Below are 27865 nucleotides of genomic sequence, written 5' to 3'. Positions count from 1 at the left end.
CTTGGATTCGTTTAGGGAAGAGAGTAATGGGAGAAAAATAAAAAATTGGGTTTGAAAACTGATCTTAAAATCCCTGGCATGATATGCCATGATATACCAGTACTCCCATTCAGTAAACTTATGTTCGCTTTCCTTCCTACCCCAGACATGTGGGGCATAATAAAATGTATTTGTAAGAAGATTTTATGAAAAAAATGTTAGGGCATTTTTATAAATGCATAAATAAAGGCACTGGCCTCAGTTTCCAAAATGATTAATATTTCATTGGCTAGAAATGTATGGGTACTGCTTAGAAATAGTTTAATTTGTATTATTTTAACCTACTTAGGGCAGTAGATACTTTTTTCCCTATTTTCAACTGTTGCTGAAGTATGGAACTGTATTCTGAACTCTAATTTGTTATATTTCTATAAAGTCCACAGAATAGTGATTTCTCAGTGAATGTTTTTTACTGACAAATCACTAATAATTTGTAAACTTTAAAATATTTATGAAAAAGAGGAAAAGTCTCTAGTAACTTATTCTAGAAGAATAAGACTTGCTCCGTGTTTGTAAATGAGTTTGATCTTTTGGAGATTTTGGTTTTAAACATTTTAAATTATTGATTGTCTATACATATTATTTAAAATTCAGTGTGATTTAGGTTAGGTTTCCTACCATTTTTTGGTGATTAGCCACAATTTCTTGAAACCTCTGCCTGAGAAAAAAATCCATGTAGGAGGCACTGTGTCAAGCCTTCCTTATATCATTTTCATACTGTAATACAAAATTATTGCTGTAATTTCATGTTATCATGTCACACCCTGGGGTCATAGTACTCATTTCATTTGCTTATAATTTGGTATTTAATGACTGTCTTCAATGCTAGCCTGCCATATCCATGAGACCTGGAACTGTGCCTGTGGTTTTTATACCAGAGTCCCCAGTGTGAGTGCCTGCCATCAAGGATTATCTTCAGATAAGAACCAATGGCAATATGTGCATATCAGAATGGGTGGTGCAGGTATTGATACCTGGGAGTTCAATTAAGTTAAAAATAAGGGGGTTGAAAGATGAGAATTGAGAAAGGGTTTAAGCAGGAGATGAGACTTATTTTTTGTCTCCATGAAACTGAAGTCAAGTTTCTAAGTTGTTTTAATTTTTTTTTAATCCCTTCTTTTTTCCTTAGACCAGATCTCTACATGGTTGCTTGGTATATCCAAGTTTTTACCTTCTGCAGTGAAATTACTTTATATCTCTTAAGAATGTTTTTGTGTGTACTTAAATTCTTAATACTCTGATTGTAATGTGGCTTTTAGTGCTTCCACCTCATTTTTCTAGAGACTGAATAACAGATCAAGACTAAAAGTCATGAAACAGTTGCTGTTGTTTAATGGGTGTTAATAAAACAGCAGTATGGTTTAATGATCTAGAGTTCATATTAGAAAGTGAAAACGTGTCCATGAATATTTTTCTTTATAGTAGTTGTGGTGGTGGTGGGCAGGGAATTAGATAAAGTTTAGAAATGAAATGCCAGGGAAGTAGTTAGGGCAAAAAAAGACAAAAATAACAAGTTACTCATGTAGCCCTTCTGCTCAGTTCTACAGCAAAATTGTCATATAGGGAAAGGTATATGATCAGGTTACCATTTTAAGTAAATCACTCTCATAAAGGTGTGGAGAATGAAGTACAGTTGCCCCATGTTTACACACAGGGACATTAAAGAGGGTATGATAAGGGCTTGAATTGAGAATGTCATGAAGGAAATGGAAAGGAGAAGAGGTGGTCAATTAGAATCAAGACATTTAGAAAGTAGTGACTTGTGTGCTTCTATGTATGAGGTTATCAGAAGGAGGTACTCAGGAAGAAGCTCCAAGGGGCAGAACTTGTGCCTCATGGCCTAATATAGACACAGAGTAGGTAATTGTAAATACCGGCAAAAGGATCAGGTGACCAGGAAGATGTCTTTCCTCAGAGGTTTGGCAGAGAACAGGCAGCTTGTTTTTCTTTGATTGTTAGCATTCTGCATTGCCTGCTTAAGGACATGGGGCCATCAATCTCGAGTGAACTGAGCTAAATATCCTCTTTATTGTTATTCTTTTTAAGCAACTTGTGGGAATTCAGTTTATATTTAAAGAAGCTATGTCAGATATGATTGATAATTGCTTAATAATATTGTTTGGGATGCAAAACAAAGAAATGAAAAAGAAGGCCATGCTGACCCATCTTTTTTAGCATCTGATGATTGAAAATGATTGCAAGGTATTGTAATTACCTGAAAATAGTGAAAACAGTGCCTCAGCATTTTCATTTTGTTTTGTGTGTGTGAAGTTGCTCAGTTGTGTGCTAATCTTTGCAATCCCATGAACTATAGCCTCACAGGCTTCTCCGTCTGTGGAATTTTCCAGGCCAGAGTACTGGAGTGGATTGCCATTTCCTTCTCCAGGGGATCTTCCCGACCTGGGAATCAAACCCAGGTCTCCTGCATTGCAGGCAGACACTTTACCCTCTACGCCACCAATGAAGCCCAATTTCTTTTTTTTTTTAATTCTACATTTATTGCACAAACATGTATTAAATGCCAGGAGAGTAGGATACACACGGATGAACAAATAAATAATCTCAAACAGTGGAAAGTGAAAGGGAAGTCGCTCAGTCGTGTCCAACTCTTTGTGACCCTGTGGACTCTAGCCCACCAGGCTCCTCCATTCATGGGATTCTCCAGGCAAGAGTACTGGAGTGTGTTGCCATTTCCTTCTCCAGGTGATCTTCCCAACCCAGGGATTGAACCCAGGTCTCCCGCATTGCAGGTAGACACTTTAACCTCTGAGCCACCAGGGAAGCCCATAAAGTAGTGGAGGAAAAGATATTTAAATTAAAATTTCAAAATAATACAATAACTTATAAGACCAAAAAGCACTGGATAAGCACTGGATTCTGTGAAGGCATGTATGAGCAACTCTTAATCCAATAAGTTGTAAGGTAATGAGTACTCAATGATAGTTTCTCTGAGCTGAGTCTTCGAAGAAGAGTAGACACTAGCTAAGAAAATGGGATAGTCAGTCTAGATAAACAATGTCAGCAACAGTGGGGAGAGCATAATTTTAGGAGATGAAAGTGGGGGCCTCAGGCTGGCTTCATGAAGATATGGGAATAATGGGTAACAGAGTGGCCAGGAACTACTACTCATTGAACTGAATGGAGTAATTCCGTCTTTTCAGTGTTTTATGTCATAAACAAACAAACAAACAAAAAGACACATTATGTTTAATTCCTTTGATGGAAAAGGAATGTTTTCAGAATTATAAAAAGTTTATAATCAATACAAATCGTGTTGAAATATGCAATTATTTTTTTAATATTTACACATACACTCCCATATCAATTCACCAGTGCTATTTTATTTTACTTTATTTTTTTGTCCTTGACCCACTAGAATTAAGCAAACAATCATTTTAAGAGTAAGTTTTTTAATGATTTGCAATCATTCCAGCTCACTGTAGTTCTTATCCTCAATCCCAAGGTACTATGCATTCCTTCTTTTAAACAGTATTAACATAATAGAGCAGTGATTGTAAGACAGATAAAGAGATCTTGACTTATTTCAGTCAGGCCATCCTGTGTGGATACTTGGAATTTTTTATTCCTGTAGAGTTTTAAAAGCTGAAATAGAGTCCAAACTTCAGTAAAAGTTGTTTTTTCATGTTTTAAAAATTGCACTTGTATAATTAAAGATTACTCCATTACATCTTTCCTTTATTCAGTTCAGTTCAGTCTCTCAGTCGTGTCCGACTCTTTACGACCCCTTGAATCGCAGCCCGCCAGGCCCCCCTGTCCATCACCAACTCCCGGAGCTTACCCAAACCCATGTCCATCGAGTCGGTGGTGCCATCCAACCATCTCATCCTCTGTGGTCCCCTTCTCCTCCCGCCCCCAATCCTTCCCAGCATCAAGGTCTTTTCCAATGTGTCAACTCTGCGCATGAGGTGGCCAAAGTATTGGAGTTTCAGCTTCAACATCAGTCCTTCCAATGAACACCCAGGACTGATCTCCTTTAGGATGGACTGGTTGGATCTCCTTGCAGTCCAAGGGACTCTCAAGAGTCTTCTCCAACACCACAGTTCAAAAGCATCAAGTCTTCGGCACTCAGCTTTCTTCACCGTCCAACTCTCACATCCATACATGACTACTTTAAAAACCATAGCCTTGACTAGACGGACTTTCGTTGGCAAAGTAATGTCTCTGCTTTTTAATATGCTATCTAGGTTGGTCATAACCTTCCTTCCAAGGAGTAAGCATCTTTTAATTTCGTGGCTGCAATCACCATCTGCAGTAATTTTGGAGACCAGAAAAATAAAGTCTGACACTGTTTCCACTGTTTCCCCATCTATTTCCCATGAAGTGATGGGACCAGATGCCATGATCTTAGTTTTCTGAATGTTGAGCTTTAAGCCAACTTTTTCAAGATGGACTGTCCATCAAGATGGACCCCTCTCTCACTTTCATCAAGAGGCTCTTTAGTTCTTCTTCACTTTCTGCCATAGGGGTGGTGTCATCTGCATATCTGAGGTTATTGATATTTCTCCCGGCAATCTTGATTCCAGCTTGTGTTTCTTCCAGCCCAGCATTTCTCATGATGTACTCTGCATATAAGTTAAATAAGCAGGGTGACAATATACAGCCTTGACGTCCTCCTTTTCCTATTTGGAACCAGTCTGTTGTTCCATGTCCAGTGCTAACTGTTGCTTCCTGACCTGCATACAGGTTTCTCAAGAGGCAGGTCAGGTGGTCTGGTATTCCCATCTCTTTCAGAATTTTTCACGGTTTATTGTGATCCACATAGTCAAAGGCTTTGGCATAGTCAGTAAAGCAGAAATAGATGTTTTTTCCTTTATTATAACATTTATTTCCTTATTTTGAAATTTTACTATTATATATTATTATGTGTAATCATACATATATTATTATCCATATAATACTATAATGTACAAAGTTCAATAAAAGAAATGTTTTCACTATATTCTGACCATTATTACTTATATATTTTCTGATTATTAATAAAAAAATTTAATGTATGGAGAAGGGAATGTTTACTCTGTGCAATATGCTTGGTATGCCATTTTTTACTGCAGTGGTTAAAAGCAGGTGTTAGTTCAGGAGGTTTGGGTGTCAATCTCAGGTGCACAAGTTTCCTTTAGGGTGACCTTGAGGCTTCAGGTTCCTTAGGTTCAAAATGGGGATAATAATACCTACTGCTCAAGTCATCAAAATTAAACCAGGGACAATCAAACTCCTGGCAGCATAAGTAAGTGTAGTGAATGTGGCCATAAAAGAGTGACAGTTGATTTCATTTGTATTTTTTTTTTGTGGCCCCTTTTTATACTCCACTTAATTTAAATGAATTATCTAATCCATAAATTAAACTCAAATTAACATAAAAGACTATTTGAAGTTCACAAATTGAAGTTGGAATGTTATTTAAAATATTATTACTTATCATCTCTAAATTTAAAAATGTATGTAAAAATAGAATTTAGTCTAAGATTTTTTATATTTCTAATTTCAAAAATTTATCTGTAAGTCACATGTGACTGTTTTACAGCATACTTCCCAAAGGCTTTAAGTCTCTATTTTATTTTGTAATATCATATTATGCCTAATAAATTATAATCATTTTTTTGACATGTATTTTTTTTTTTTTTTTGCTTAATGGTTATTGCTAATTAGGGTATAGCATCATTTAATTGTAAAGAATCTCTAACAACATGTAGGAAATTGAATATAATTACTTATTTAGGATAACTATATTGCAAGAAATATTTAAATAGCAAAATTCTAATTAAATAAAAAAATAGAAGAACAGAAATGTGAAAATAAGCAAAAATTATCTGACAGTAACCCATATTTGGGCAAAGTTGAATACTTTTAGGGGATTATGTATGATATCCTTGTACTCCAAGGAGAGTTTTGACAAAAGCTCCATTAAAAACAAGGTTTTCTACTTTCCCTTTCCATTAAAGTGAAAAAAATAGAATGTTTCATTGATGTCTTAAAATTGCTTACAGTGAGTTTGTAAACAATTAAACCAACACACAATACAACATGCACAAATAATTTATGTTCCTTATAGATTCTTAATATGATTATAAATTTTAAATATTTAGTTAAAAGTTATTAATTATTCTTATTTTTCATATGGTAAGTGGAAACAAAAGTAAATAGGTGAGTTTGTTTTTTAAGCTCATAATTTTAGATGATCTTTCTATTTACCATTGGTATGGGTTATTACTACAAGTAATTTGGGAAGAAATGGAGATGATGCCCTTTTAGCTCCTTTTGCACTCAGATGCAAAATGATTAATTTCCAACCATTTTTCTGTTGAAGACAACCCAAAATACATTTTGCACACAGCTTCTTTTAAAAACTAAATGCTTTACACACGTATATGAATGCATTTTACCCATATAAATAAAAGGCTTCTTTTATAATATAATAACAGATATTTCCATTGGAATTGTAGCTTGACATCTATTTCTGCTTTATTGACTGTGCCAAAGCCTTTGACTGTGTGGATCACAATAAACTGTGGAAAATTCTGAAAGAGATGGGAATACCAGACCACCTGACCTGCCTCTTGAGAAACCTGTATGCAGGTCAGGAAGCAACAGTTAGAACTGGACATGGAACAATAGACTGGTTCCAAATAGGAAAAGGAGTACGTCAAGGCTGTATATTGTCACCCTGCTTATTTAACTTATATGCAGAGTACACCAGGAGGAATGCTGAGCTGGAAGAAACACAAGCTGGAATCAAGATTGCCGGGAGAAATATCAATAACCTCAGATATGCAGATGACACCACCCTTATGTCAGAAAGTGAAGAAGAACTAAAGAGCCTCTTGATGAAAGTGAAAGAGAAGAGTGAAAAAGTTGGCTTAAAGCTCAACATTCAGAAAACTACGATCATGGCATCTGGTCCCATCCCTTCATGGGAAATAGATGGGGAAACAGTGGAAACAGTGTCAGACTTTATTTTTCTGGTCTCCAAAATCACTGCAGATGGTGATTGCAGCCATGAAATTAAAAGACGCTTACTCCTTGGAAGGAAAGTTATGACCAACCTAGATAGCATATTTAAAAGCAGAGACATTACTTTGCCGACAAAGGTCCATCTAGTCAAGGCTATGGTTTTTCCAGTGGTCATGTATGGATGTGAGAGTTGGACGGTGAAGAAAGCTGAGTGCCGAAGACTTGATGCTTTTGAACTGTGGTGTTGGAGTAGGCTCCTGAGAGTCCCTTGGACTGCAAGGAGATCCAACCAGTCCATCCTAAAGGAGATCAGTCCTGGGTGTTCATTGGAAGGACTGATGTTGAAGCTGAAACTCCAATACTTTGGCCACCTGATGCGAAGAGTTGACTCATTGGAAAAGACCCTGATGCTGGGAAGGATTGGGGGAAGGAGGAGAAGGGGATGCCATAGGATGAGATGGCTGGATGGCATCACCAACTCAATGGACATGGATTTGGGTAAACTCCAGGAGTTGGTGATGGACAGAGAGGCCTGGCATGCTGCAATTCATGGGGTCACAAAGAGTCGGACAGGACTGAGAGACTGAACTGAACTGAACAGAAGCAATTTAAAATGTTTAGAATGATTGTCCACTTCACAGCTTCTGACATATCTAAACAGAAGAAACTTGAATACTTTTTCACACAGTAGTTCAAGGGCTTTCACCCTCTAACAGCCAGTGGGGGAAAAAGATACAAATCTGATGAAAATAAGGCAGAACAAGTAATAATCTTTCTCAGGGTACTGTATATATCCATATTCCAATTTGAAAATACTGCACTTCAGTATAAGCACTTCACTTTTTCCCACTTCTCCATCTTAGTGATCAACATGGACATGCCTTTGAGTAGAACGCTACAGGCATGAAAGATTAAGCAGTGTTTTCCCTGAAGGTTTATTAGTTAAATTATTCAAATCTAAGAACTTTAACATCTCTTGTCCCAGTGAAGACCCAAACCCTGTTGGGATATGATTCTTGATATTCTAACTGGAGCTTAGAATGCATTTTCCTATAAGGTTGGATTCAAATCATTCAGTCTCTTTGTATTTCAGCTGTCTCAGTGAAACAAAGAACTGAGTGAGAAGATCACAGAATCACTTGTACAAGTTAAAATGCTCTATAATTTTCATGAACATTGATTGTCAAATTGATCTTGATAGTTAATCATTTTTATATTGTTTCCATCAGAATGTGAATTTTAAAATATTAACAACCTGCTAGTAATATGTTTCAGACACAATCCATGCCTAAGTTGTAGATTGGGCCAATGTGAGATTAGAGATAGTTATTAATCACCACTGGTATTTATTAAATCATCACTAATTTTCCATAAGATCTAGTTCTTTGTTAATGAAAGGTCATCTCTCAAAAATTGGATTTTATTACCTCGATGGAAAATTGGTTTGTTTTAACATAAAGTGTTTACCAGTTTTCTTCAATCAGTTCAGTCGCTCAGGCATGCCCAACTCTTTGCGACCCTATGCTGCTGCAGTCGTAACACGCCATGCTTCCCTGTCCATCACCAGCTCCCAGAGATTGCTTAAATTCATGTCCATCGAATTGGTGATGCCATCCATCCATCTCATCTTCTGATGTCTGCTTCTCCTCCTACCTTCAATCTTTTCCAGAATCAGGGTAATTTCCAGTGAGTTGGTTCTTTGGATGAGGTAGCCAAAGGACTGGAGCTTCAGTTTCGGCATCAGTCATTCCAGTGAATATTCAGAACTGATTTCCTTTAGGTTTGACTGGTTTGATCTCAGTTTTCTAAAAAGGAAGTAAATTGATCTATATATACAGAAGTTTCGTATCAAACAGAACAGACACAAATACCAACAGACTCATTGCTTAGTGTAGTATTTTTATATAGTAAATAATAGCTATAGTTATATAACTATAGCTAATAACTATAGTTATTATTTTCTAGAATTAATTATTATTTACTATAATAACTATAGTTGTATTTACTATAATAACTATTTACTATAAATAATAATATACTAAATAATAACTAACTTAAAAGATAAGGATATATGAATGAAATTTTATATGAATATTAAATGCTTTTGATAATGATAATAATGATAATGATGTTGCCAATAATACGTGATGAGGGCAGCAACAGTGATGGTAAAGATACTAAGAGAGCAGAAGTGAGATTTGTTACTTCAGTTGTATTTAGAAGAGTAGCCCTTTCCAGAATAACATAAAATTTATTTATTTTTTCTTTCTATGATTGTGGACAAAACAGTTTGTGATTGTTTCTGAAAATAATAAAAATACCTATAGAAGAAAAGTCTTTTGTGGAGCTGAAACAATAAATAAGACCATTTCTCCACTAGTGCACCTCATTGTGTTTTTGAACAAAGCATGTTAGGTAGATTTATTTCTATAATTCTGTATTGCTCCATTATATTTGTATATATTCCCTGTGGAAGTTTAAGAGACTAAAAGGATATTCATATAATCTGATGATTTGGACTAAATGACATATAAATTCTCTTTTAAAACTGATATTCTATCATTCTTCTTTCTTTCTATTATTCAATTCAGTTCAGTTTAGTCACTCAATTTGCTCTTTGCGACCCCATGAACCGCAGCACGCCAGGCCTCCCTGTCCATCACCTACTGCCGGAGTCCACCCAAACCCATGTCCATTGAGTCGGTGATGCCATCCAGCCATCTCTTCCTCTGTCGTCCCCTTCTCTCCTTCCCTCAATCTTTCCCAGCTTCAGGGTCTTTTCAAATGAGTCAGCTCTTCACATCAGGTGGTCAAAGTATTGGAGTTGGTTCCATTATTATTACTACTATTACCTGCTGAGTATCACATTTGACAAAGTTTAGAAAAAATGAGTGGCTAATTTCCTTTATTATAAAGCAGTATATTGACTTTAAAGTTTGAAAGAAGAGATTTAAAGGTCACAAGTTATGGTGTACATTTTTGCATGTTTGTGTTAATGTTATTGCGTGTATTAAGCATCTTCTGGGAAAGATGCTTTACATATTAATTTTTACAACAATCCTTTGGAGTGGATATTATTTTGCAGAATAGGAAAAGATTCCAAAAGGTTTAGTAACTTGGTTAAGGTTACACAATAGTAAATATCAAAGCTGGTCAAATCTAGGTTTATAAGACACAAACCTCAGGGTCTTTATGACTAATATTTTATTTTGTAATAATTATGAGTACAAAAGGCACTTATTAGATTCTACTATTCCTTGAAATCTATCCCTAAAATGTATTGAGTCTATAGAACATAAAACTTATTTATTAATAAAACATTTTATATAAATTATATAAGTGATATATACCTTTAAGACAATAGAAATTTACTCCTCTATTATTAATGATACTAAATAATTGTTTGGCCTTTTAGGACAAATGCATTTATATTAATATGCTATAAAATGCCTTCTCTATTTTTATCAAAAAATTCCTAAAGAGTAATTATTTTTTTCTTTTTAGTTCAGAATCTTTATCATGAATGTTAATTGTCAGGTTTTATTGTAGTAGGGTTTCCTCATTGACTTTTAGGGCTGCTCATGTTCACTGATAAACTCCAGATTCTATAGGGTTATGATTAAGACAGGTTCAAGACAGATTTGTGTTCAGTGAATTCAAATCTTAGCTCCTCCTCTTGCTGGCTTTGTATTTTTTGATAGTTGTCTTACCTTATTTAAGCTTCCATTTTTTCCAAATTTATAATGGAGATAATAGTGCTAACTTAAAAGTTGTTTTGAATATGAGTCTACCTGATATGTATAAAGAACTTATCACATATCTTTACATACAGCAAGAATTCAACGAAAGTTACCAGGTTAATATTATACTTTTTGCTTTTCTTAAATATAATTTCTGTTCAGTTGGTAAATAAATGAGTATATCAGATATTCTATTTTCTAAATTCCTAGCACTAGCAAATTCTCTTCCTTTAATTGGACATTTCTAATGGGCTCTGGTCCAGGAAAATAAATCTTAGAACATGGTAGGATTCTATCTACTTTAAGAGTAAATGCACTTGGATATCCCTGTGATGAATATGTAAAAGCATGACTCTCAACATGGTAAGGCAAGAGTCCAAGTTAAAAAAGATTATTAATGATGATTTTTTGGAAAAACTGAGAAACTCCTTTAAAATGTTGTTTAATGATGTATGGTTCCCCCCCCCCATTTATCATTCTAAAAGATGAAAATTCTGTGAATTAAAGATATCTTAAGCAGTGGAACTTGGGGAATTCGAGTGTTCAGGGTACTTTGCCTGCAGAAAAAGCGTGGCACATGTAGGAGGCAATATGCAGAATATGGTTAAAGAATTCATTAAAGGAAAGAATTGAACCCAGGCTTAATGATGGATTCTTTGTGAAAATTCCAGATATAAAACAGAAAAAGCTTCTCTGTTTGAAGTGGGACTTAGGCTGGTCAAGAACTATGTCCACACATCAGCCTCTTACCTTGAGCTGTCTTCTAAACAGAGAAGGTTGCTTGCTTTAGCAAATTCATACAATTAAAAACTCTCAGCAAAACCTAGATGACAGTAAAATTTTAATCAATTGAATTTTGTCCTATTTTTATTCTCCCTGCCTGCAAAAAATCCATACTTTTCCATAAATACATGGCAATAAAATTAAGATAGAGGTCAGCTGACTCATTGGACAAGTCCCTACTGCTGGGAAAGATAGAGGGTAGAAGGAGAAGAGGACATCAGAAGGTGAGATGGTGGATGGCATCACTGATACAATGGTCATGAACTTGGGCAAACTTCGGGAGATGCTGAGGGACAGGGAGGCCTGAATGCTGCAGTCCATGTGGTCACAAAAAGTTGGACATGACTGGGCAACTAAACAACAACAGAAGTTTTATACATTAAAAGACTTTAGTGACATATCAACCAAAGGAAATCTATAAATTTTGTTTGGATCCTGATGTGACAAATGCAACTATAAGAGTAGTTTGTTTTTTTTCTTTTCTCTCATCCTCCCTTTGGAGAAAATTGAGGAAATGGAGTCAAGAAATTGTTATCAGGTAATAGAAAGAGATTGTTTCTACTTTTGTTAGATATAGTAATTACATTGTTTATTTAAGGTTTTCTGTTAACGATAAATATTGAAGTTTTCATAGAAAAAGTTATGGTGTAGGATGTTCTTTTAAAGTATTCTCAGTTTGGAAATACAAGACAAGGGGTAAAAGAAAGCAAATAAAACAAAATTGGCACGTGGATTAGTGTTGAAACAGATGATGAGTTTGTGCATGCTAAGTTACTTCAGTCATGTCTGACTCTGTGTGACCCTGTGGACTGGAGCCTGCCAGGATCCTCTGTCCATGGGATTCTCTAGGCGAGAATACTGGAGTGTGTTGCCATTTCCTTTGTTTATTTTGCTAATCTCTCTACTTTGTATATGTTTAGAACTTTACATAGGAAAAAGCAATTCCACAAATTTATAGTCCATGTGAGAATATTTTCATGACCTAAATCTCTCTAGCGTAGTTGGGATTTGGCAGACATAATATGCCAAATGTGTAGACAAATATCTTAAGGTTAATTAAAGAAAAACACTAATCCAAATTGAAATTGAGGTAAAAGGAAGTGTAATAGAGTTTTCCAACACTTGAAACTTTTAATTTTGCTTTTCTGTTTTAATACTTTTAAACATACAGTAGAATTGCTTATTGTGTTTTTCTAGATTTCATTGCTTTTTAAGCATCAAATTAATTTTCAGCTAATGGGAAATGTTACAACTGCAGAATTGAAAATAAGCTACTGGCTTGCAGTTGAATGGTTATTTGCTCCTGGAACAATTAAATAAAATTGAACTATATTTGTTACAAGAGTGTTTTTTACAATGCCTATAAATTTAAAATATGTCAAATAGGCAGTTTTGAAATTTTGTTTGTAAGCAAATGGTCACATTATAGACAGAAAGACAGCTTTAAAGAAGCCTGAAATAGATATTACAGATTATTCAGTAAAACTCATTTTTTTTTTTAATTAGTTTATTTTCTATTTTTTAAGTTACAATATTGTATTTGTTTTGCTATACATTGACATGAATCCGCCATGGGTGTACATGTTTTCCCCTTCCAGAACCCCTCTTCTAGCTCCCTCTCCATCCCATCCCTCCGGGTCTTTTTTGAATTTAAAGAGTATCACACAAGAAATTGCTACAGGGAAATAAAGTAGGACTTCATTTACTGTTATGAGTTTGAAGTAGGACTAGATTTCTGCACCTTTTAACTACTGGATAATTGGGTGCTATGGTGAAACAATGAATATCTGTTTTAAATGACATGTTTTATTTCCTAATTAATACAAAATATCAATAATAAGATTTCGTTATATTTATTTTCAGAGCCAGAATGATTTCATTGTTCTCTGTGAGCTGATAACCAAGAACTTAGAAATTGTTTGCCCTAGTTTGAGCAAACTCAGGAAGATAGAGAAGGACAGGGAAGCCTGGCATGCTACAGTCCATGGTGTCGCAAAGTGTCGGACACGACTGAGTGACTGAGCAGTAAAGGCAGGATTGGCCCCAACATCCAGGATGGAGGCAAGCTTCTGTGTGGCTATTTCAATAGCTCTTAGATAATTGGTATATCGTTTACTTGACTCACCTTAAATAAAACACTGTATTCATATAAAGTGCCTCATTGTGAGTTCAGTTTAATAGTATTGTACAATTAAAAACAAAAACAAAAAGAGTATGTGAAATCTCACTGATATGTGAAAATGTTAAACTTCCCAAAATACTGATGAGACTCTCACTTATTACGTCAATTAATGCAACTTCTACCAAATATTTCTAGTGATAGATGATGTTCTAGAAATAAGTAGCACAGTGATTTTATTTGGCACTGATTTTAAAAGTTCTGCTTTTTGGTACTTTTGAAAGTAAATTGTCATATATTTAACATATCTATATCTATCTATATCTATCTATCTATATAATTGAAGTTTTAATTGGATACCTTGTACTTAATCTTTAAGTGAGACAGCCTTTGAAATCATGATGTATTCAAGTAGTAGTATAATGATCCCCAAAATGCAAGCTTGAAGCTATTTACACAAGTTATTTCACAGCCAGAGCATAGACAGCAAAGAGTTCTGTGTGTGTGCCTGTGTGTGTGTATGCTCAGTTGTGACCAACTCTTTGCTACCCCATAGACTAAGAGTTCTTTACATGTTATTAATTTTAAAAGGAAGTCTTTTGCATGCATGGATATTTCTACACTACTATTTTGAAATATTCATATAAGATGAGGCAAAATTCATATAAAGCTAGACAAACTTTTTAATACCTTATGTCACCAACAGTTATTTTTTATGCTTTTGCACATAATCAAGTCCATTTCTAAACACATCGTTGGTTTGAATCTTCTTTATTTCTGTCCTGTTCACAGTGTGGGTGTACATGTGTGTTTCCTTCTGTGCTGTTTTGATGACTAAAGTGCAAGCTGAGCAACCTAGAGGGTGAATTATTAAAAATTTGTGATGAAGCGACCAATCAGCTGAGTGCCTCATATTATCAAAATGAATTCTAGAATACAAAAAATGTGTAGATTTTGCCAAAAGAGTACCAGGCATATTGAGAATCTTGCTGAGGTCTAACAGGAATTTGTATGTTTCTATTCTTTTCTCCACCCAGACTCCTTTCTGGGTGAAACTATTTCTTTTGTGATGGAATTTCAATGCCTTTGAAATAAAATGGCATGGACTTAAGGTGAACGGAGTAAACAAAACAAAAGATGAATGCTCTCACCTTGCAGCCCTTTTCTTACCCCTTACATAAAGCTGCTAATTACATTTTCATATTTCACCCAAAAGTATAGAATGCAAAATCAAGTAGTTAGAGAAGTAATAGCCATATTGAATTCAAAAGACAAATGAACCTTGATTTAAATAGCTGTGATATTCTTCTGACTCAATCAGTTCTATCATTCATTCTAAATATGCATGTATGGGAAACAGAGAATTAGAAAATATATTATATTTGATGTCAAAGGTCAATTAAATTTTGCCTGTCAGTAAACTTTTTGATTGAATTAGTAGCAATATATTTAAAAAAAAATGAGTTATTAGTAACAGTAACTAATATTTACCACTATATTTCAGGCATTGTTCAGTCTGTTTTACAAGTATCAATTTATGTAATATTCACATCCTATGGAGTTTAGGAACTTGTATTCCTGTTTTACAGATGATGATGCCATTGAGGCATGGAAAGGTGAAGTGACTTCTTTGTGTGGCTCGTCCTAGATTCAATCCTTGAGAGTCTGATTCCAGAAGCAGAATCCTTAACTCTTCATTAGACAGTTTACTGAAATGCCCTAATTGAGGTATTTCAGACCAATAGATTGCTTATTTGAAAGCATTAGTCCTTCTAAATCTGCTAAGCTGCAGATGCTGACTGTCTTAAGCAGCTTTATCCATTCTGTCAAGGAGTGAAGATACTGTGTCTTTTTAGTACCTTGGCATCATAATTAATAAGGCACTACCTATCTGACCACTAGAACTACCATGCCCAGAAAGACCTACTAACCCACCTTCCTGTACCAAATTAGAACCCTTATACCTCAAAGCAAGTTTGAATCAGACCTGAATTTATCACAACCTCTTAGACATTTTAACTATTCACCACCTTTTCCTGAAGTGCTTAGATCTGCCAGTCTCACTCTGAGTTTTTCCATTCTTACACTAGCAATACATTGGAATGTTCTCTGACTATTCCCTTCTGAGAGAATAACATATTTGGCAAAACAAAATGAAACCCTTCTTTATTTGCATGAGCTCAGTTTTCATTTTTTAACTCAATAACTCCAATCTTGATACTGAATAACAGTAACCATGTCCATGATTGTTTATTATCCTCATTTAAAGTTAATTAATTGCTAGATCAGTGAGTCTCTGTACAGTGTTATTTTGATGGCACAAAAATGAAAACTAACATCCAAGAGTTTCTGACTTGCTTAAGCAATGTTGGAACATTTCAGTAATATTCCAGAGTGGAGTTTAGTGGGAAAAGGAGCTTTACCTTCTTTATTCCATTTTTTCTTATTTTAACAAATGTACACCCTTCTGGGCACTAAATTATGTAGTGTGTTGTGTCACACCCTAAACACTCACTGTACTGTTTTCCACAGTGTTTTTATAGAGACTGTTGGTCTGTGCAGAATATTCTAATAAGCCATACTAAGGCTCAGGAGTTTGTCTCTGCCGTCTCAATGAGGCCTCTGTCATTATTGGCCTACATTTGAAATGGTTAAATTAAGTAGAGTAGACAAAGTCCTGAAAGTTAAATTAACATAATTAAAGGATAAGGATTGGACAAAATTCAGTGAGAATAGGAAACAAATGCTCTTTGAAAGTTTGGTGAGCATTTAAACCATGTAAACCTTCTCAGGAAATAGAATCCTGCTTGTCTGTCTTGGTTGAATATGATACTGTAAAAATTAAATGTCAAGTAAACCTTGTTTCATATACAAACAAGAGTAGATAGACTTAATGTCTGGTTTCCTTTTGAGTTTATTTGCTCATGGGAGAGCAAATGAATGAACTCGGACAAAATTTTGAAGTTGAGGTAAGAATCCTAACCAACATCATCTAAGATAAAGGTTTCCTCTATTTAAGTCATTTAAATGGACTATTTAAGTGATTTTTAAAACTCCAAATTATGGATTTCTTTAAAATGCAGTCTGGGACTCTGGCTCAAATGTTGCCCATTATAAGTTCCTAGCAGAGGACTTGCTTTGAAGAATAGATTAAATGATTAGCATATCAATGATCTGTGTGGGAAGACATACCCAAAGTAACTTTGTTGGTTTATAGTTAATTTAATTGGCTAATTTAGCACCTTATCATACATTGATTAAAGATAAGCAGCCACCTAAATGACCACAAATATAATTAATGAGGCCTGAAAGAAGGGACCCTTTCTGCATCTCCCTCTCTTTAACCTCAGCACTTAGTTCCTGGTAATCACAGAATAGAATCAATAAATATTAGTCGAATTAATAAACTGTATTCTAGGATAAAATATTTGGAAATTAAGATGCTCAGAAATAATTTCAGGTGTAATAATAGGTTATTTGCATTGGCTTATTTGTAGCTATTTTTACATGTTTATTTTTACCTTACTAAGCTTCCTTGTCTTCCTGTATCTAGCTTGCAGTAATATATATAATATTATAAAAATGGATTTTTAACAAAAGAGTAAGCAATATTATTTTTATCATTTATTATGCATAAAGAAGGAAAAATTCCTTTAAAATGGTGTTTCCTTTAAGAAAGTGCTGAGTGTTTATAACCTACTCTAATAGCTTGAGAGCAAAATGCTTTTGATATCTACATGAAATCCCCAGAGATCGAGAAAGAAGACCTTGGAGCTGAGATGCAAAAAATTCTGTTTCTCTGTTGGAAACTAAGAAAAAGAAGAGGGTTGCTAATCATTCCAGAACGCATAGTCAGCCCAGACTTTTGGGGTTAATTGTAGCCTTAGTGGGGAAAAGTGGTCATCTAGCTATTAGGTTGAGGTATTAGATTCTAGACCAGTGTTAAAAAATATTTCTTTTTAACAGAGGGCATAATCATGACTCCCATACAAACCTAAAATAAACATGTTAAATTTTGTATTTAAGTCATTAATTAATGAGGGACATAGTAAAATGTTACAACAGTTCAAGAAAGAATTCAAATAGCAAAATAGATTGATGAATTGACAGAGAGACATTAATAGAATACTGGAATGAATTTACAAACTTGCAAAATTGGTCTGTCCATTGGATAATAATAATCCTTTGCATTACACCACAGCCCTCAGAAACACAGGTAGCACAGAATGATGTGCTAGAAAATGTCTTGTTTACCAAAAAACAACATCCAGTTACCTTTTGGTCCACCTTAAAATCTTTCACATTTTTCTTCCTACTTTAGTCTGAACTATGCCAAGGGTGAAGGAAGAAAGTGAAAGTGTTAATTTGTCAGTCTTGTCCAACTCTTTGCCATCCCATAGACTGTAGCCCGCCAGGCTGCTCTATCCTTGGGATTCTCCAGGCAAGAATAGTGAAGTGTGTTGCCATTTCCTTCTCCAAGGGATCTTTCCAACCCAGGGATCAAACCCAGGTCACCTGCATTGCCAGCAGATTCTTTACTATCTGACCCACCAGGGAAGCCCTTGCAAAGGGTACAGTTGGCTATTCAAAACATTTTAGAAACAAAAGACTTACTGTTATCTGAACATATGAAAACTAAGTAAATTTAGATATTTAGAGGCTGAATGAGTAGGCAAACAGTGGGGAAGCCATTTAATTCTTGATACTTCTGACTGAGAAGGGGATATTTGTTTCAGAATTGTAATGCATCAGTTTAGTAAGCCAGTAGTTAACCTGAGGCTATGTAGGAAATCAGATCACTATGCAACTGCTCTTGAGTCTTCATATACAAAACACTTATTCAACATATACCTTAAAATTTCACTTTCATATAATGATTCAGTACCTTCTCAAAGTTTTTGCCTAATAAAAACTTTTTAATTTAAGATTTCCATTGACCATATTACTGCAGAGTAAGGTTGCAGTTCAAGAGAAGTAGCTTACTGATTGCTTAATAAAGAAAGATTCAACACTCAACTCTCTCATCTCCTACACATCTCAATTTCTCCCCAATCTCATCAGAGAATTACAATAACTACAGACTAATACCTCTCAAAAGAGTAGTTTTCTTTACTTAATATGATGTAAGTATGTCATATTACTATGTCATTAAAAGCCATAGTCTCAACATACTCAATTTATAGGCGACACAAAACTATAGTCTACTGTAAAGAAGTAATAATTGAGAATAAGAAGCTTACAAAGAGGAAAAAAGAGGGAGTATTTTGTTTTTTTTTTTTTTCCCCCTTTTTCCTTAGAAAAAGATCTTGGATCATTGTGTATGTTAGTTGTTTTATATGTTATTTGTAAATATAGTGGTTTACTTGGAAATTTGGCTTATTTGAGATATTTAGGCAAGATCAGACCTATTGAGGATAGCATGGCCATCGACTATTTGAGATATTTAGGAAGACAGAGCTATTTTGGAGACAGAGATAAAGGATGTTGCATTTTGAAAACTTTTCCCTAATCACTCCCCATAAAGATACAGAGAAAGAATTTTACCTGCCAAGAGTCTTGTTGCACAACCCACTTAACTTAGCAAAGTTCTGATGATTAGACTACCTTGATTTTAATGGGGTAGGAGGTGGAGAAGGAAACAGCAACCCACTCCAGTATTCTTGCCTGGAGAATCCCAGAGACGGCAGAGCCTGGTGGGCTGCCGTCTATGGGGTCGCACAGAGTCGGACATGACTGAAGCGACTGAGCAGCAGCAGGAGGTTGGGGGGGTACTTGGAAAGACAGTACAACATCTGCATTTTAACAGAAACTTTTCAAGATACATTTGAAATTAGATCATCCAAACATCAATCTAAACAAATCCAAAAACAGAAAACAAAAACTTTCTTAATATTTTCAAGAGTATTTTTGAAATAGCTTTGGATATGATATCCAAATATGGATTTTTGAAAAAGATCTGAACTGAAAATTTTTCATAAGAGTTGTAAACCATTAAAATAATTGGCTACATGTATGTGATTTGATAGAAACATAAATTTGTTTCCATGACATCGAGATAGTGTTTTAAAGAGAATCACTTATGAAATCCAGCCCTCTCAGGTTCAGGAATTATCCTAAGTAACAACACTCAATCTGTGCTTATTTTATTTTACCCCACAAAGAACTGGACTGAGATCACCAGCTTATTTTAGCAGGCCAAAATTAAATACATGTTGCTTTGTTTACAGTATCATGTGTGTGGGTTCATATGCAAAACTCAATATGTTTCAAATGAATAAACCTGTATTCACATGACCACTGTAGGATAACCATAACCTCGATTTAAGGGGTAAAACATGAAGAACTTTATAAATATTTGTTCAACGTAAGTTTAATTACAATATATGATTTTGAATTTATAAAAGCTGCTTTGCTTTTACATAATTATATGTTAAAAAAATCATACTCTTTTAGACCCCACAATTTTTCTATTCAATGAAATGTTTTAAGGATGAATTTTATTACCTATTTCACTTTTTTAAAACACAAAACACTAGTTGATTTCTTCTATGTAACAGGTTCCTTCTTTTAAGTTATAGTTTGAGTAGTTTCCGCATATAAAGTTAATATATTATTAAAGGAAAAGTACAAAATGAAGTAAAAAGGAGGCATATATAAAACTATTGGTAAGTGTGTCAGATTTGTACTTACCATGAAAAAGCAATAATTTTGTAAAATTGTTTATCTTAATTAAAATTAAATATCTTAATTGCTGAGAAATGATAAATAATATGTCCTTATTTTGGCAGAAGGATAACAATAAATGTTCAGGGGTCATTTTCAGTTTAGAATGTGGATTAAACACTGGACCTTAGAAGTATCTTGCTATATTTTTTTGAACACTATTACTTATAATGGAATAGCATTTTAAAAGCAATCTAAACTGAATCCCCTAAACTAAAACTTGTCTATGTCATCTAAAAGAGGGGAAAAAAAATTTAGAAAAAGAGAAGAGAGTCACAAAGTGAAAAGAATCAAACTACAAATGGAAAAATTAAAAAGTAGTTATTATACATTATTAATTACCAACCTTATGATTTCTGAGCTAAATTAAATGTTATACCCATTTAATTTACTTTAAAAACAGTCTTCTTAAAATTTTATTGCATTTAGGTCATGTTCACTACTTTTATGACCTGAAGTACATGTGTTAGGCATATCAACCAATTGGCACACATCCTCTTTTAAAGATAGAAAAAAAAGATGACTATTATATTGTAATACTTTGTTCTCTCTCTCCTCCTCTTTCTATTTTTTTTTTGTTTGTTTGTTTTTTGTTTTCATTTTTGGATGATTGGTGATTTGTTTGCTTCTCCTGGTTCCTGTTGATCAGTGGTGTTTGGCCAGTTTGTATTTTTCCAGACATCACTCCACGATGTTGTTGAGGTGTATGATGGGCCAACTCAGCAATCTTCTCTGTTATCTTCCCTCTCAGGATCCCATTCAGGTATCCTTTACTAGAACTGCCATGCATCAGTTATTGATAAAAGACTAACTTTGATTGATAATGTAGTGAAAGTTGAGATTTATATCATCCATATTAGAAATAAAGTAAAATGAACATAAAGTCATTACTTTTTTAAAAAAGAATAGAAACACAACAGTAATTCAGACTCTTGATAAAAATATAACCATTTTCTGGGATTGTAATCAAGTAAATATAGTATTTAGTCACTTTGTCCATGGTGTTTGATGTAATATTTAAAGATTCTTTATAGAATGAGGCAATATTCTCAAAATGTAATAAAAGCCTTCCAGTAAAAAAAAAAAAAAAAAAGTTGCAATTGAAGCTGAACCCAAAATAATATATTGTCAGTGGTAGAATATATTAAAGTAATTTAGTAGAGCATAGATTGATGTTTTCAAATGACAGTGTAAATTAGTATAATTTGTTAGGTTTACTGAATGAAATTATTTATGATATCTTAGTGTTTGTTTTGTTGAGTAGGAGAATCACTTCCACTGAGTTCAGGTAATCAGATCACAATTCGATTTACTTCAGTTGGACCAATAACAGCTAAGGGATTTCACTTTGTTTATCAAGGTAAGTGACCCTGTAGCATAGAAACACACTAAGGAATGTAATCAGTTTCCATGCTATGTTCAAATTGTTGAATGATGAGAGTCTCATAATCATATAGGACAGATAAAAGTTGTGTGCTTTAAAAAAAAAAAAATTGTTTTGCCTTTTTCCCTTCCCCATTATTAAAGCGTTATTCCTTTGACCAAAGTAAAAAAAAATCTACTGCTTCCATCATCACTCTCAAGCAAACTGCATGCTTTTCCTTGTTTTTAACATACTGTTTTCAAAACATCTTTTTTTTTTTTGACAGTGCTTCACTCTACATATTCTATTTCCCTTATAGTCTAGCACTCTAAGAATGTACAAACTTTTTGTGCTGATGTACTTAGACATCCCAAGGAAATCATTACTCCATTCTAAAATTGTAGTTTCTCATTCTCTTAGGAGAATTCAAACTTTATTCACAATTATTAAATATTTTTGTGCAATTCAAAGTCAGTTTACATAGTTTTTTGTCACTTATAATAGACAAACTGCCACATTATATAAAACTAAATTAAGAGCTATCATCTGAGTATTTTGTTTGAATTATATATGGTCAATGTAGTTATTCTCAAATGTATCTTGAACTTTATTCCAAATAAATTTATAAACACTTGTGATTTGATATTCTTATTAAACCCTCTTATTCTAATTATAATATTGAGTATAATATTACACTGTTTCATTCTTAATAGTAGCCCCTCTGTAACAATGCATGGAATTATGATTTGTAAAACTCACTCTAACAAATGAAATATTTTCACTCTAGTGACATAAGAGGAATCTATCTATTTGGAATTCATCTTATCATTTTTTGGACTATTTTCAAACTCCTTAATCCCATCTGTATGTGTTTTAAAAAGAAAAAACATCCTGTTATCATTCTATCTTTAAAAAAGTCACAATTGAAGAACATACCTAAAAGGAATTTCAAATTTGATATTGTATGATAATTAAAATAAAGCTTCTATTGTTGTTAATCTGTCTGACTTCTATTCTGCTTAGCCTGAACATAGTTATTGTCTTCATCAATAACAAACATGTTTTGAACAACTAAGTTTATGGATATGCTGTGAAATTAATCAAGTGTTGTATTTGCTTTTTTAAAATCTGTGTTTTTAGGGAGAAAATAGTGTTAAAAAAAAATTGACATTGCTTTACATAACCTGACATCTGCTTTTTGTATGCTTGGTATTCCAATTTAAAAAGAAAAAAGAAAATGTATCTGTTACCATTCCTTAAATTGAAATATCTTTGCTCAAGCTACATTGTTATATTGATAAAATTATGGTAAAACAAAAAACAGAATGTTTTTTGATGTTGTTTAAAGAATCCAAAATAAAATGTTTTTAGATAAAAAATCTTAATGACAATAGAAATATTTATTCATTTTGAATTTATTCATTTCATCATGTATGAAATTTTAAACTTTCATAAATATGTTCAAATTGTTAGCTACTGTTCGAGTTAGTAAAGATTTCTTTGAAATCTGTTTGTATAGTCACATTTTGAAACCTGTATTTCTCTACCAAACATGAAATTAAAATCCACAATTATTTGTATGCAGCTGTTCCTAGAACAAGTTCCACACAATGCAGTTCTGTGCCTGAACCAAGATTTGGAAGAAGGATTGGCAATGAATTTGCAGTTGGTTCATTGGTTCTTTTTGAATGTAACCCAGGATATATTCTCCATGGATCTGTTGCAATTAGGTGTGATACAGTGCCAAATTCTTTGGCCCAATGGAATGATTCCTTACCTACCTGTATTGGTAAGTTTATAAATTTGTATGCTTCGTGTTGTACATATTGTATATCAAAATTAGTTATCTTGCATCTGTCCATATTTAATGCTTTATTAGTTATGAAGTATCTAAATATGGAAATTACAGCGGCTATTTGATGCAATTGAGGTGTGATGCAATCAATGCAAATATACATACATATTTCCAATAACACAAAATTGGAATGCTGTTAATATGGAATTATTGGATGTGACCATCCTTTGAAATAAACATTTTTCATTTTCAAAATTTACGCAAAGATGTCTATGCCAATATATAAGGAATTTACCTATCTTTTAAAGATCACAGAGATTGATTTTTCTGGGCATGTTTTATCAGCAAATAAACTAGAAAATACACATTAATACATTTTTTTTTCCTTTATTAGTTATGTGCATGCATGCTTAGTCGCTTCAGTTGTACTGACTCTTTGAGACTCCATGGACCATAGCCCACCAGGCTCCTCTGTCCAGGGATCTCTCCAAGCAAGAACACTGGAGTGGGTTGCCATGCTCTCCTCCAGGGAACTTTCCGGACTCAGCGATCGAACCTTCATCTCATTACACTGTAGGCAGATTCTTTTCCACTGAGCCACCAGAGAAGCCCCATTTAAGTTATATATATGTATAAAAATATAAAATAAGAAATTTTTCCAGTCTTTCACAGATATAAGTGGAAACACTTTAAATGAGTAGATGACAATAGGATTAGTCAAATCTCATTATTTGAAACTATTTTTGTAATGTTATATCCAGGGCTTCTGGTGGCGCTAGTGATAATGAACCGCCTGCCAATTCAGGAGACATAAGAGATGTGGGTTTGAACCCTGGGTCAGGAAGATCGTCTGGAGAAGGAAATGGCAACCCATTCCCCTATTCCCGCCTTTAAAATCCCATGGACAGATGAGCCTGGCAGACTACAGTCCATGGGGTCACAAAGAATCAGACATGACTGAGGACTGAGCACACAACACAAATATACAGTTTATATTGATAAACAAAATGCAAGCTTTATAAACGTAGCTCTGATAAATTATTTGAAGCAGTTAAAACATTTTCTAAACAATAAAAATATCAATAGTTTAGCATATTATCATATTTCAGGATCATTACTGTGACTTTTGGATCTTGTAGAATTCCATGGATGTGGAAAATGTAGACTATAGTGAAGTTGCTTTCGTCTCTCTTCCAAGAGCATGTCTGGAAATTAAGTTTTTTAATTACATATTATAAAACTAAAAGAAGAGTATTAAAGCTTCATCTCAGGTTAAGAAATAGTTCTAATGAGTTCTTCCTCATTAAAGTTTTATTAGCGTAAGATTTGGAAAATGAGAGGAAGGATTTTTTTAAATAAAAGATAAGTGAAATTTTGTTTTTATTTTAATAATCTCAATTCTCTACTTTGTGATAGAGAAGACATGAGTGTACATATAAACAATACAGCATGTACATTTATAAATACATAAAATCTATTTTTAATAACACATCCTGCCATACCTGAGAAGAAATTGTAAGTAGTTTTTATTTTTAACTATTAAAAACACATTTTACCATATTTTAACAGAGATTAATATAATGTTAGTTCATACTTAATTAGAATAAAATGTATTTTAAACAAATTTTAATTGAAATGATATGGAAGTTACACTCATTTCTACTGAGAAAAGAGTAAAGATAAAGTTTAGTGATATGTATTTATAGAACACATACTATGTATAGGACAAAACTGCTTTAAATCTTTTACCATTCAAATAAGAACATCATTAATAATTGTGCTTGGAAAATGTGCAAATCAGGACTATCATAAATAAAAAAAATAGAACGGAATGGTACAAATTGGGCCTATCGTAAACAAAAATGTAGGATCTAGATCTCTATAGGAACTTGATATCACCGCTCCCTCAAACAAATATATCTTGCATATTTCACAGAATATTTTTCTTACAACCAAAGATCTAATTCTTCCTTCTACAGTAAGTGGAATGGAAACTGTTCTTTTATTTTTCTTTTATTTGTTGAAAAGCACATACAGAAAGTAATTTTAAACACTGGAAAGCTGTAAATGACCCCTCAACTTTCTTGTCTTTTAACTAAATAACTAGTTTCTAATTTGTCTGTGATTTAACACTTCCCATTTGCCAAGTTTCATTCTGAGTAATTTATCAATAAAGACATATTTAATTAAATTCTCACAGCAAACCTATGGAGAAGTTACTCTCAGAATTTACAGATGAATAAACTGAGTCTTAGAGAGGTAAAACAGTTTTCTTTAAAAGTGACACAGCCTAATAAGTAGTAACATAGGAGCAGGATTTGAAAATATTTTCTGATTCCATACTTCAGTGTGCATGATAGAAGAGTGTGTTCCTTTTTGTTTTGGCTGATAAGCTTATTTCCTAATTCAAATTCTATATTTTTTTTTTATAATGTGGAATTTCTTAACCTGTTAAAGTATATTTTTGACAATCAGCAAGCTAGGGAAAAGAAATCATTTGCACTTAATGTTTCTCCTCTTTTGCATCTAGCATAGAGCTATGGTTAATGGAACAAAAAGATCTTTATATACTTTTATACTCTCATAAGAGAAAATAGTTAATGTTCTTCCTTATGACCACACTATATGTTGAGTTCATAAAATGTGAATAAATTAATTATCCTAAAAGACTATGAGCTGAGAGAAATGTTCCTTTAAGTCTAGGCCAAAATTAGTCATACGATATGCATAAACCATAAATTACATTGCTTCAATTCAGTTTAGTAATTGAAGAAAGACACAAGATAATAAATCTCTTTAGCCTTACAGTGGAGTTTTAAATATTGCTTTCTAAATATCAGGAATCAATCATTATTTATGCTTCACTTTTCTCAGTAATTATTTACATCATTTCTCTGTCACTTTTAGTTTCTTTATGTACATAGTGATTGAAAATATTAATACTATACAATGGAAGATAATGAATAAGTAGCTATCTTCCTTTCATTTCATATATATTATGAAAATTCCCTCAAGACAATTATAAAAGTAGATTGATAAAAGACTTACGAAAAGGCATAAACTAGTTCATTAATCTTTAAATATTATTGAAAACATTCATTGATCCATTTAGAGTGTTCAAAGAGCCAACATATGCACAACAGTGTCCTAATTAATGAAAAAATTTGTAAGAAATCATAAAAAACTGAATAAAGTCTTCATAACTGGGAACTGTAGTAGGTTCTCAGTATAAGGGTCAATTGAGTCTTCGGTAGTAATAGGCTTTGACTTTAACAAAAAATTGTGGTGAATTACTACATGAGTCTGGAAATTTTTGCATAATCTCTGATTCTCAATTCCCATATCAACAAAACAGGAAAGTTATAGATTTATTGTGGCTATTATATATTTTAAATCCTTGGCAGAGTTCTTGGACTCACGTAAGTACTCAAAAATTAAGTTGTTTTGTGCTTTCCAAATTCTCCACCATAAAATCAGAACATCAACTTCAATTCTAAAAGTATTGGATCTCAAATAAAGAACTTCTATGCAGTGTTCATAAAGGATTTGATATTATTGATTTTAATCTGTTGATATGTAGTTTTAGTAACACTTTAAAATTATTATATGTAAAGATTATCTTCTGCTGAACATTTTGCATCTTGGAAAGGTCTAAAAGCATGGGCTTCTATTAGTTTTTCTAATTCTGATAATTTAGTTCCTTAAAGGCAAGATTTTTTTCTGTTAAAAATTTTCAGAAAGGCTTTAGGGAAATATAATGACAATTTCTTGAGGATAATAGTAATTATTAGAATATGTTATTTAGGGGTTGTGAAATTTCTTTCCATCAATTTATAAATTTAAGGACAGTTGATTTAAAAGGAGCAGACTTATAACAATAGGTATATATTCATGATTTGCTTTGGTTTCAGTGTTTGTCTAAAGGTCTAAAATAAAAATAAACTTGAAATTAAAATAATGATTACCATTATTCTAATTGGTTGAAAAATATATGTTTAATCAAGGTTTGAACATTACATTATCCAAAATATTATATTTTCTTTTGTCCATGAAGGTATGAAGATAATGTTAGAAAGAGGAAAGAGATAAAAGGGAGAAACGAGCTGACGTTAAAGGAGGCAGGGAAAAAAAAAAAAAACATATAACAATAGTTTAGGAAGAGGAAAGGGAAATAAGAGAAAAAATAGAATATTCTGTGTGATGGGAAACAGAGAAAAAGAACTGTACACTGTAAACATTTTTGTTTAAAGCAAAAGAAAACCCCTATTCTATATGATTATTGCAAAGCTTTTCCATATGTCAAATGTGTCAGTTGATTAATCCTGGTGTTTTTG

At 33.3% G+C, this 27865-nt stretch overlaps 1 protein-coding gene across 4 annotated transcripts in view; it reads left to right on the top strand.

Moving 5' to 3' along the window:
* CSMD3 (CUB and Sushi multiple domains 3) overlaps positions 1 to 27865 on the top strand; it is a 1311921-nt gene that overhangs the window by 1099518 nt on the left and 184538 nt on the right. For 3 of the 4 annotated variants that reach the window (XM_081504393.1, XM_081504395.1, XM_081504394.1), the window contains 3 exons: positions 21023 to 21136; positions 21638 to 21733; positions 23322 to 23525. In XM_081504393.1, the coding sequence (XP_081360519.1) occupies positions 21023 to 21136; positions 21638 to 21733; positions 23322 to 23525 (414 nt within the window). The remainder of the gene's footprint in view (positions 1 to 21022; positions 21137 to 21637; positions 21734 to 23321; positions 23526 to 27865) is intronic. The other variant, XM_081504396.1, reaches the window with a different exon arrangement.

Source organism: Giraffa tippelskirchi, chromosome 6 (assembly GCF_054371585.1).
Source record: "Giraffa tippelskirchi isolate mGirTip1 chromosome 6, T2T-mGirTip1v1.2.pri, whole genome shotgun sequence".
Classification (NCBI taxonomy): domain Eukaryota; kingdom Metazoa; phylum Chordata; class Mammalia; order Artiodactyla; family Giraffidae; genus Giraffa; species Giraffa tippelskirchi.
The sequence above is the reverse complement of the archived record's forward strand: the minus strand, read 5'-3'. Positions and strand labels throughout refer to the sequence as shown.